At 46.7% G+C, this 12,597-nt stretch overlaps 1 protein-coding gene across 1 annotated transcript in view; it reads right to left on the bottom strand.

The window, feature by feature from the left end:
* The window catches only part of LOC148454104 (protein kinase C delta type-like), a 59,235-nt gene that overhangs the window by 9,112 nt on the left and 37,526 nt on the right, over positions 1 to 12,597 (bottom strand). The window contains exons 8-9 of the mRNA XM_088461248.1: positions 8,606 to 8,734; positions 4,039 to 4,196 (exon numbers count right to left, since the gene is read on the bottom strand). Of these exons, the coding sequence (XP_088317374.1) occupies positions 4,039 to 4,196; positions 8,606 to 8,734 (287 nt within the window). The remainder of the gene's footprint in view (positions 1 to 4,038; positions 4,197 to 8,605; positions 8,735 to 12,597) is intronic.

Genomic DNA, 12,597 nt, shown 5'->3' with positions numbered 1-12,597 from the left:
CCTGTCTTTGCCGATCTGGCTGCCCCTTCCCAGAAAGGGCAGGCAGAATTTCGGCAACCCTGGCTTAAGGCCTAGAGCTGTGTTTGAGCTTAAGCTTGGGCCTGGGCATATGGATGAGGCCTGGGACTGGATGTGAGATTTTGCTGGGACAAACACTGACCAAACTGGCCAATAACCCGGCCCTGATGTACTGCTGGAGGCTCCACTCTGTTCCTGGAAATTACTGGTCCAATTGCCACTACTGGCTTTTGTATATTATGCTCATCACTGAGACTGGATATTGTGGACTATTGTATAATATGCTGGATAGTGTATACTTATTCTCTTGCCTGCGTCTCTTCTTATATTTTGGAAAGCCTCCCTCTCCTACCTCTTTTTCATCTGTCTATCTGTCCGTGCCCTTCCTCAACATCGCAACCCACCACCAACAGGACCATGTCTAGCCAATACCAGGCCCAGTGGGGAATAGACAGAAGACTTCTCACAACAGAGGAACGCTGACATGTACAGTAATTAGAGTATACTACATGTAGGTTCCTGTATGGATAGTGTAGTGTACCCATTAATAGTCTCCCAACCAGAGGGAACATGTATCCTCGAGGTGAAATAATGGCTAAGGAATCAGAAAGCAGGACAGCAAATTTCTGAGATAAGATAACAGATTCTGTCAGATGTCCAGCCAGGGAATGCAAGCTAGGGACATATAACATATTGCTGGTGAGTGCACCCCTGCCAATCCCCCTCTGATAGTAGTGTCCCACATCCTGATTATATACCACATGCTATGTTCCCCAGGCGGCCATTACCTGGGTGAAAGAGTGGACCCTGAAGTACACATGCAGCCTTTATTTGTTTACATTGGGCTTGCCCATAACCCCATTCCATTGGTCCTGAATAGGACGTAACTGTTTGCTAACATGCTTGCAAACAGTGGCGTAACTACCATGGGTGCAAGAGGTGCAGCTGCTATGGAGGCCCACTGCTCCGCCTGCATCCAGTCATGCATACAAGGTAGGCTGATCTAGTCAGAGCCATCAAGGGGGGCCCGGGTGTCAGTGATGTTAATTTGGTGCTGGCCCACCAGCTGAGTACAGCTGGCTCACTGGCAGGCAGTCATGGAAAGACAGCTGCTCCAGTCGCGAGGCAATCAGAGCTTGCAGACTGACAGCCAATCAGCAGTGGCAGCTCCTGTTTGGCTGCAGGTCCGCAAGCTCTGTTTGGCTTGCGACCAGTGCCAGATTCAAATTGCAATGGCGCAGTCTGTCCATGGGTGATGCTGCCTGTCGGTTAGCCAGCTGTAATTAGCTGGCAGTCTTGCCCCAAATCCACACCTGCTGGCTGCTGATGGCACACAGGGGGAGGCGAGAGGCTGCTGGAGGGCATGTGGAGGTGAGTTGCTGGGGGGGGCATAATGTGTAACGGGCACTACTATTGTGTGGAATAATGTTTTATATGGGGGAACTACTACTATGTGGCATAATCTAGCATTACCGTGTGGTATAATGTGTAAGGAGTATTACTATGTAGTGTAAGGGGCATTACTGTGTGGCATAATATATAAGGGGCACCACTACTGCGTGGCATAATGTGTATAAAGGGTACGAATATGTGGCGTAACCTGAATGGGCTCTGTGTGGCATAACCTAAATGGGGTCTGTGTGGCATAACATGAATGGGCTCTGTGTGGGGGCAAATGTATGTTTTATTTTCCTTTGGGGGGCCTTTTGAAATTTTGCTATGTGGACACTATGTAGTTACGCCCTTGCATGCAAACACAAAGGCTCTGGATTTAATATGAACTTGCATTAGTCATCAAGTTTGTTCAGACTGAGGTGAAAATTATACTTTTGTAGCTATCTCACAGGTTTTTGGTAGACCTCCAATTTCCACTGGAGCCAGCCCTGGAACCTGTGTAATTTAAGAGTATCCCCATTTTTTAGAGATTTTGTGACAGTGTGTGACCTTGACGAAGTTCAAGCCTAGGCAAAAACCTAATCCTGGTCAAACTACACCACAATGCCACATTTGGTGAATCTAGGTCCAAAACTCTGGCCGTGCATAAAGGACAAACAAGCGGACAGACAGACATGCTTTCTTGATTATTATACGGATGACGTGTGCATCATCTATTATAGAGCCATAAAATTATAAATGTTCCCACTATAAATACACTTTTTGTTGTCCTATTGCAGCACACTGGTATAACGGCAGATCCCCATCATCCACTGCACTGATCTATCCTATTACTGTACATACTATAACATCTAGAGCAGTGATTCCCAACCTCAGTCCTCAAGACACACTAACAGTCCTGGTTTTGGTGATATCCATGCTAAAGCACAGATGGCTTACTCAAAATAACTGAGGTACTAATTAAGTTGCCTGAGCTCAAGTATGGCTATCCTTAAAACCTGGACTGTTAGTGTGCCTTGAGGACCGTGGTTGGGAACCCCTGATCTAGAGTATATAACGTGTTCACTTCATGAGTGCTGGCATAAATCTTGCAGCGTTTGTTCCCCTTGGATCATAAACCATAAGGAAGCATAAAACAACTGATTATGGGCCTGCACGGATCGCAATTGCAACCAAGGCCCTCATTCAGAGCCATACGCTCTGAGCAGAGTGCACGCTCTGAATGAGGGCCGGCCTCCATGAAAATGGAGCGTCCTCCTGGACGCTCGTATAGCTGTGGGTCACCACCCACAGGCTATATGAGCGTGCATTTTGATGGCCGCGATGGTCGAGACCATCGCGACCATCGAAATTGCGAGCCGGAGCCTGCGGTTGAGGTTTTCAACCGCAAGCTCCGGAGTGATTTTGGCTCTATCAGAGCCAAAATCACTCCCACTGACATCACTAGTGATGTCAGTGGGCCGGCTTTTGACGGGAGGCGTTCCCGTGGGAACGCCCCCGTCAGGGAGGCACGCCCCCGGCACGCCTACCAAAGGGGGCGTGCTGTCAATCAACATTGACAGCACGCCCCCTTTGATCGCACACAACGAGCGAAGGACTTTCCTTCGCTCGTCGCGTCTGGCGCATGCGCACGACGTAGCTCCCTCCGTCGTGCGCATGCTCAGTCCAGAACATCGACCCACTTGCGAGCGGACAGCCGCTCGCGAGTGGGTCTGAATCAGGCCCCAAGTACACAGATTGGCCGATTGTTGCGTACTGCACATGCATATACACTGCACATGCACGGCGATCGCACTGCGATTACTCACGCAGATAGGAATCCATCGAAGAGTGAGTGACAGGCCGTGAGCGTTTGGGGGTGGTGAAGGGTGAGTGGCTGCAGAAATGAAGGTGTACCGCTTCTTTGTACGCCATTGCATCGGTGTGCATAAATTAGCCACTGTGATTGCTTATGCAATCACTGCATGAGACGAGACTTGCAATTTTTGTGAAGGGTCAGACCTACTGTAGTTGTGCGTGACGGGCCGATGTCCTTCGATGTTACTGATGTATACGCAGAACTGCAAAGTATTAGAGATATGAGAAAGCAGTAGTGGGCGTCCCTATGCTGGCTGAGCGGTGGCAGGCATTCGCATATTCTCACTGCAACTTTGGGTACGATTACGCAGCTGAGATTGCGATCTGTGCTAAATCAGGCCCTATGTTTGGTTCTATTGCTTTTTCTCTGTATGTAGCAGTACACCTCACTCCTCCTACCCCTCCCTGCCTCCATTGTTCTTCCTCTGCTCACATCCCTGACATGCCCCTTCTCCTCCATTTCCCCCGCTATTATTTTTATATCTCTTAAGCTATATCTGTTTATGTAATAATCCCCAGCCTGCAATTATTTCTGCATTTCATCTTGCAAGAAGCTTATTGTCCAACATGAAAACTGATTATTATTGATCCTCAAATTACTATTATGCCCAGCTCTATCTCCCTTTTTCTTTCTTCATCCTTCCCTGGTTTAATATTAAAATTTTCAATCAAACATGTTTCAAAAATAATAAATATATAATGTACATACATGCAGAGGTTCCCATTCTGGCACCCAGCAGTGCTGAAGCCTCAGCTCTATGTTCTTACAGGCCGGGTGGCTTTGGCAGGGTTCTCCAGGTGGAGGTGACAAATGAGAACCCTGCAAATCCTTCCTGCTCCTCGGCTGTAAGAGGCAGTTTACGGGCTTCTGCTGCCTCCATTCTTTCCAGATGTTTAGTTTTGGAGGCAGGCGGTGGAACGGTTGGCTACAGAAAGAAGAAATAACGTTTATGCCAATGACTATTGCATCTTTTATTTGTAAGGTAGAAAAAGAGGTATTTACAACACTCCCTTTTGTAGAGGTTTTGTATAATAGTTTAAATATTAGGTGCTTACAAGTAGGTGTATTTAATAAAGTGCAGGTTTTTAGAAGTGGAGTTGTTGCCTATAGCAACCAATCAGATTCTAGATATTATCTTCTAGAAGATGCTAGATCAGTGTTGGCTAACCTTGACACTCCAGCTGTTGTGGAACTATATATCCCAGCATGCCCTGCCACAGTTTTAGCATGCCCTAATAGCAAAACTGTAGCAGTGCATGCTGGGTTATGTAGTTCCATAACAGCTGGAGTGTCAAGGTTAGCCAACACTGTGCTAGATAAATGATAAGTAGAATCTGATTGGTTGCTATGGGCAACAACTCCACTTCTAAAAACCTGCACTTTAGTAAATATACCCAAAGATGTCTATATAAAGCTGAAGGAAGTGGCATAAATGTTGCACAAAGAACTGTCAGTCAGACCATATATAACAGTATTGCAGTAGATGCAGTGCTCGAAGTGGGGCGGTATACAGCGGTATGACATATCGCCACTTCCTGCTGCCACTTAATTTTTGATACAGTAGAGAATGTACCAGCGCTGGAACAGCTGTGGCATTGTGTGGAGATGTGTCCATTGTGATGGAGCCGGGAGCATCAGCTCCTGGTTGCACTGCTGTTTACAGCTAGCAGTGGCCGCCAGCCAATCCTGGCTCGCGGACCAGCTGCCAGTCAAAAGAAGGGACAGATTTTTTAATCTGGTACCTTCTGCTAGCCAATAGCGGCTTGCAGACCGCCAGCCAATGAGAAGCAGCAAAGTGGCTTTCTCATTGGCTCACGGCCGGTGCTAGAGTTAAAAAGACACTCCTTCTTTTGACTGAGTCACACGTCCCCGCTGGTAACCAGCATCGCGGATCCCTATTCCCTCTCTGACAGCTGGTTTAGGGGTTGGATTGTGGACACTTGCTGTCGGTTCTTGCTTCCCTTCGAGTAGCCTCAGCCATTCTCAGGACAGACAAGCTACCCATTGAGGAGACCCTGAAGGACAGTCCTCAGGTCAGAGGTCTGGCAGGGAAGGGGCTGTAGTGTGCTGCGTGGGTGTGGGGTGTGTGTGTGGGGGGGGGGTAGAGGAGGGGTGGATTAAATTTTTCATACCCCCACCTCTGAATTCCCACTTTGAGCACTGAGTAGATGTGAGATTGCTCTGGTGTGACTAAAGGTGTTGGCATACTCTATGCTCTCAGGAGAAGTCTATGTAACCTAGAAGTGCACCTTGATGTGTATAGAGGAGAATTAATTTCTAGAGGATAACTATGGAAAAGAGTAAACTGAGTATTAAAGTCCAACCTCCAACCACTTTATTTACACCCATTTATTAAAATAAATAATTACAGTTTCCTTCCTAAAATACTGTATTATGTATGGTGCCACATGGTAGTAACGCTAGGAATGACTTTCTCCACTGATGTGCCATATGAAGGCTAAGAGGAGCCCCAATAACAGTGTAGGACAAGACCCAAAGACTATCACCTGGGTGCTGGTGCAATGGTCACATCTTATTATACAGCAGCAATGGCCCCTTAGGTCAGCAAGAAATGTACCATGTCTACCCCTTTACCTCATTGCCAAATTACTGTATCACTCTGAGGGCTCTATTTATTAACATTATTTTTATTAAAAATAAAGTGAAGTAAGGGGCTTTCACACTCTTTTCACATTATTTTAGTTTCACAGAAATTTACTAAAGGACGATTGGAGTAGAATTCGGAAAATTCTACTCCAAACCCTAATTATCACATATTTTTAGTAAGCAAATCGCATTTCCCATAATTATAATGGGATAGAACAGCTGACCACCAGAATCCCTGCAGTTAGTATTATGACCACATCCCATATACAGAGGTGGAGGCTAATGCATGCGTCAAGTTATTGCAGTCACAGCGGCAATACTGTGCAAATGCTAGTTTCAGCTTCCCTCTTGTGTACAAGCGTATGACGGACTCTGCAAGCTCTGAGATGCCCACTTTCCATGCTTGTGCCAGGGGTTGTATACACTCCACCATTAACGCACCATAACTTGCAATATCGAAATGACAGCCTATGGCAGCACAGTGCTTCCTTCTGAACATCTCCTAAACATGGCCTCTATGGTTGTGGATCTGGTTTTGAGAATGCTGCCTCATTCACTGACATGCCTGTGACTCTCTATAACATGCCTGTGACTCTCCATAACACGCCTGTGACTCTCCATAACACGCCTGTGACAGTCCATAACATGCCTGTGACTTTCCTTAACACGCCTGTGACACAATGAGACAGCCTTTTTTTGTGTTCACTTTAGGCCATCTCCCAGTAACCGCCCAGGAATGCCTATGGCTTTCTGACGCCAGCTCAAATGGATACATAGAAGTAACAGCGGTGTCGGCGTAAATATAGAAGTAACAGCGGTGTCTGCGTACACATAGAAGTAACAGCAGTGTCTGCGTACACATAGAAGTAACAGCGGTGTCTGCATACACATAGAAGTAACAGTGGTGTCTGCGTACACAGAAGTAACAGTGGTGTCTGCGTACACATAGAAGTAACAGCGGTGTCTGCGTACACATAGAAGTAACAGCGGTGTCTGTGTACACATAGAAGTAACAGCGGTGTCGGCGTAAATATAGAAGTAACAGCGGTGTCGGCGTACACAGAAGTAACAGCGTTGTCGGCGTACACATAGAAGTAACAGCGGTGTCCACGTACAACATAGAAGTATAGTGACAGCGGTATCTGCGTACACATAGAAGTAACAGCGGTGTCGGCCTACACATAGAAGTAACAGCGGTGTCTGCGTACACATAGAAGTAACAGTTGTGTCCGCGTACACATAGAAGTAACAGCGGTGTCCGCGTACAACATAGAAGTATTGTGACAGCGGTATCTGCGTACACATAGAAGTAACAGCAGTGTCTGCATACACATAGAAGTAACAGCGGTGTCGGCGTACACATAGAAGTAACAGCGGTGTCTGCGTACACATAGAAGTAACAGCAGTGTCTGCGTACACAGAAGTAACAGTGGTGTCTGCGTACACATAGAGGTAACAGCGGTGTCTGCGTACACATAGAAGTAACAGTGGTATCTGTGTACACATAGAAGTAACAGCGGTGTCGGCGTAAATATAGAAGTAACAGGGGTGTCGGCGTACACAGAAGTAACAGCGGTGTCGGCGTACACATAGAAGTAACAGCGGTGTCGGCGTACACATAGAAGTAACAGCGGTGTCCGCGTACACATAGAAGTAACAGCGGTGTCCACGTACAACATAGAAGTATAGTGACAGCGGTATCTGCGTACACAGAAGTAACAGCGGTGTCGGCCTACACATAGAAGTAACAGCGGTGTCTGCGTACACATAGAAGTAACAGCGGTGTCCGCGTACACATAGAAGTAACAGCGGTGTCCGCGTACACATAGAAGTAACAGCGGTGTCCGCGTACAACATAGAAGTATAGTGACAGCGGTATCTGCGTACACATAGAAGTAACAGCAGTGTCTGCATACACATAGAAGTAACAGCGGTGTCTGCGTACACATAGAAGTAACAGCAGTGTCTCCGTACACATAATATACACATAGAAGTAGACAGGACTTAGGGTTTGAGTCAGAGGTGGACGCAGTGTCAATGTTTGCACAGTTGAGTGATTATTTGGTATTGAGCATGCACAAATAGTCCTAATTATGTGAATGATAACTTTTATCTATATAGTTCTGCATAACCAGTGGCATTATATAAATAAACAAGGGATGTAGTTACCATGCCGGTGCTCGGGATGTCGGCGTTCAGCAATCGGAATCCTGACACCAGAATAACAACCGCTGGCATCCTGATGGTAAGTATTAGGGTTAGGAGGGGGGTAAGGGTAAGACTCTATGGGGAGGGTTAGGCTGCAGGGGGGAGGGTTAGGGATAGGCTGAGGGGTCAGGCTGCAGGAGGGAAGGTTAGATTTTGGCTATGGGAGGAAGGGTTAAGCTGCGGGGGGAGGGTTAGGGTTAGGCTGCAGGGGGGGAGGGTTAGGCTGCCGGAAATGTGAGATAGGGTTAGAACACTTGTCTAATTGGATCGGGATTCTGACTGTCTGGATGCCACTGTCGTTATTCTGACCACCGGCTTCCCAACTGCTGGGATTCCGTATCCAACCCATAAACAATAATAAATGTCAATAATAGGTTGAGTGGCAGCTATAGCCTGGACCATACATGCACATGTGCACACCTCCTTAGCTCCATGTGTCTGACATGTATGTATTATCTGCTGACCAGCATTTAGTGACAGGTTGTCCAGTAGCTCATGGAACTTCTGTGCTATACTTACTGGTGCAGGTATGTATGGGGGTGCGGTGCTAAGGGCTTCAATGGCGACCCAGTCGATTGGCTGAAAGAAGGGATCACGGCGTATGTTACCATTAACTCCGAGTCGTCTGGCTTGGTCTTTATCGAGGAGCTGAAAAAATGATTTGCATTTAATTTAATGACTTACATACAGACATACAGCATAGTAGCTCAATACAATCATTTTACAAACATTTCTGCTGCCCGGTACAGAGGAATATAAAGTGATTTGTCCATGGCCACAGCAGGTTATACTGACATTCTATCTGGGGTATGTAGTATGTCTCCCATTATCATTCTCCATTCAAAGAACATCTACCCACCAAGCCATTTCTTCTCATATTGCTCCTAATTTGGATTTATCTGTGTAACAATGGGAGGTCAGTATGGGTGTTTCTATAATGGGTGCAGGGTGTACAGTGAGCACTGACCCCTGGGTGTAACAATGGGAGGTCAGTATGGGTGTTTCTATAATGGGTGCAGGGTGTACAGTGAGCACTGGCCCCAGGGTGTAACAATGGGTGGTCAGTATGGGTGTTTCTATAATGGGTGCAGGGTATACAGTGAGCACTGGCCCCTGGGTGTAACAATGGGAGGTCAGTATGGGTGTTTCTATAATGGGTGCAGGGTGTACAGTGAGCACTGGCCCCAGGGAGTAACAATGGGTGGTCAGTATGGGTGTTTCTATAATGGGTGCAGGGTGTACAGTGAGCACTGGCCCCTGGGTGTAACAATGGATGGTCAGTATGGGTGTTTCTATAATGGGTGCAGGGTGTACAGTGAGCACTGGCCCCTGGGTGTAACAATGGATGGTCAGTATGGGTGTTTCTATAATGGGTGCAGAGTGTACAGCGAGCACTGGCCCCTGGGTGTAACAATGGGTGGTCAGTATGGGTGTTTCTATAATGGGTGCAGGGTGTACATTGAACACTGGCCCCTGGGTGTAACAATGGGTGGTCAGTATGGGTGTTTCTATAATGGGTGCAGGGTGTACAGTGAGCACTGGCCCCTGGGTGTAACAATGGGTGGTCAGTATGGGTGTTTCTATAATGGGTGCAGGGTGTACAGCGAGCACTGGCCCCTGGGTGTAACAGTGGGTGGTCAGTATGGCTGTTTCTATAATGGGTTCAGGGTGTACAGTGAGTACTGGCCCCTGCATCCATGGAGCCTCACACCACACACAGTGCACCCATACAGTCTTCTAGCATCGGCCTCACAGAAATTACTGGGAAAAAGGTGCTGCAGTAATTTTCCCAAAGATCAGCACATGTGCAGTAGAGAAATCACTGGGAATATGGCACCATCGCTATGGGCCTGATTCAGAGCCGGACGCTATTTGCGGTCTGTTCACGCCTCCATGTCTGAATGAGCGAACAAAACTTGCGGTCGTTTTTTGGATAACTACGCCCCCTGGCCGCTCGCATCCTACGTCATGTCCGCTATTTATTAGATTAATCGAGTACATCGACCAGCGTATGAACTGCTCGCTATTCTTGTGGTTGGTTTTTCCTACCACAATCTTGCGAGCAGTTCTGGCTATAAAATAACCCAGTGACGTGGTCAATGACGCTGCTGTATTATGCATACCCATAAAACGCATACCTGTAATTATCTGTAATATTACCAATTGTCTCACTATACAAAAGTCTTCCATTACTTATGTAATAATTGTATTTCTGATTGCAGAGAAAACAGTTGGATGATGCAGGTAGCTGTGTATGTTTTGCACTGAAATGCACTTTATATTTATTAAGTATATTTATCTATAATGAGAAAAGCCATATCTCAATGGAACCGCCCCCATCTCTGCCTTAGCGGTGCCTAACCCTAAAACTCCCAGGGTGGTGCCTAACCCTAAGTTCTCCGGGGGGTGCCTAACTCTAACCTCCCTACAGTGCTGCATAAACCTAACCCCCCCTTCCTTAGCCTAACCCTCCCCAGGGGGTGCCTAACCCTAATTTTTCCCCAGGGTTGCCATAATCTAACCCCCCCCATCCCCAGGTTAAGTAGTATACTTACCCAGCTGTTGATGATAGGGATGGTGGGGGTCGGGCTTCCAGCGTCAGGATTTAGATAGTCATTGGTATTTCAACACCTATCTTAAGTCCCATGCCGGGCTTGTGCAGTCGGGATATAGACCAGCGGCAACTCATCCGCCGGTCTATTGACTGCATCCCGTGTGAGCCAGCTAGCCGCGGAGACTGGCCCAGAGAAGAAGTAAGATAAGCCTTACAGCTCCTGTCCAGTACTGAGAAGCATCTGAGTATCACTGACCAGGTGATATTGCATTAATAAATTGCATTAATACTATCTTTCTAATGCAACAAAAAGGAGGGATTAAAATATCCCTATCACGGCTTGCTGATAAGTATCACTCTGCGTGCCTGAGATTTCCCAAACATTGTGAGATCTCGTGCACAGCCGGACTTCCACAGAATCCATAGCAGCAGATAATTCTGCCAATATAAGGAATAATGATAAGCCACAAAAGAGCACTTATTGGTTTTAATAACATCTGAATGATTTTCTGCCTACAGCAAAATCGTTACATATTTGCATATAACCTACAGAAGAGTAATTTTCTCTATGTTATCTGCTTTCATACATACCGATGTTAATTGTAAGTGTCAAATAGCGCTGGTTATAGTGCATTTAACATTTACCAAATCTTCTTACATCTCCTCCTTAGTTCCACCTTTGGGAAACCAGAGCTGAGCCCTTCATGTATTTATGTCCTGGTGCAGTGTATCCTGTAGTTCTCCTGGGTTAGAGTATAAAAGTGTGCCTTTGCTAACCCCATTACACAGCCATAGGACATAGCCATAACTATTACTTTATACATAACCTAGAACATGTAGGAGAGTGGCACAGGGTTGGAGGGCTGTCTAGCATTTATTAAGGACCAACAGCAGGGGTGAAACTAGCAGTGGTGCAAAGTACTGGGGCCACCATAATGAAGGGAGCCCACTGTTGCCAGACAGCATTATCAGCAGGCCAGCCAGGTATTATTAATGAGTCAGACTGACTCATTATAGTACATCGGCAGCTGCCGGGATGAGAGCCATAATAAGGAGAGAGGAGGAACCAGTCTGGCCTCCCCTGATCTCATGTTCATGGCTCATGGACATTTACATTATATTCTATACTAGCTGGGATACCAAGCATTGCCCTGGTTGAAAACTGGACCGTGAAGTAACCTGCAGCCTTCATTTTGTTACATTGTCCTCGCCTATAACCTGGATAACTATGCAAATTAGGAGTAAATGACAGTGCAGGCGGGTGTATTATCATACCCTTTGGAATGGGGTATATCAGAAGCAGACTGACTTACAGAACAGCTATAGCTTCCAAAATCACTTTAGTTACAGAAATCACTGCAGAGCAGAGGGGGTGATTCAGCTACGGATGGATATGCTTTTGCAGCTGCTAACATGTTAACAGCTGTGATATCTGTAATATGGTAATGCAGCAGGAGGTGTTATGCCTCCTGCATACGTTACTGATCCAAGCTGCATCCAAGGACACAGCATCGAATTATCTACAATAATCAGGACTCTGCGTGATCCCTGTCACTGCGTCTGCAGCTGAATCACAACTTGAAATCACTGTGCAGTCCAACATTGAAGACCATGTCTAGCAGTGCTGCCATCACTGGAATGCCGGGACTGGAGTCCCATTCCCAGACAGAGGGGGCTCACTCGCAGTAGCACTGTATGGCTGCAATCAATCTCCCCTGCTGTTTGTAATCTCTGTATGCTAAGCCTTGCCAGGCTCAAAGATTGTGGATTGATTATGCTGTTTGCCACAGTCTGAAAATCTTGAGTGCTGAGCTGCTCTTAAGCCTGCCAGGTACTGTGTGTGTATATGAAGTCAGCCCCAGAACCTGTGTAATTATAGAGTATCTCAGTTTTATGGGATTGTGTGACAGTGTACGGCTCTGACGATGTTCAGACCTAGGAAAAAAATGAGTCCTGG

This window comes from Taudactylus pleione, unplaced genomic scaffold, assembly GCF_031769625.1.
Source record: "Taudactylus pleione unplaced genomic scaffold, aTauple2 ptg001032l, whole genome shotgun sequence".
Lineage (NCBI taxonomy): Eukaryota > Metazoa > Chordata > Amphibia > Anura > Myobatrachidae > Taudactylus > Taudactylus pleione.
This window is presented reverse-complemented; position numbering and strand designations above follow the sequence as displayed.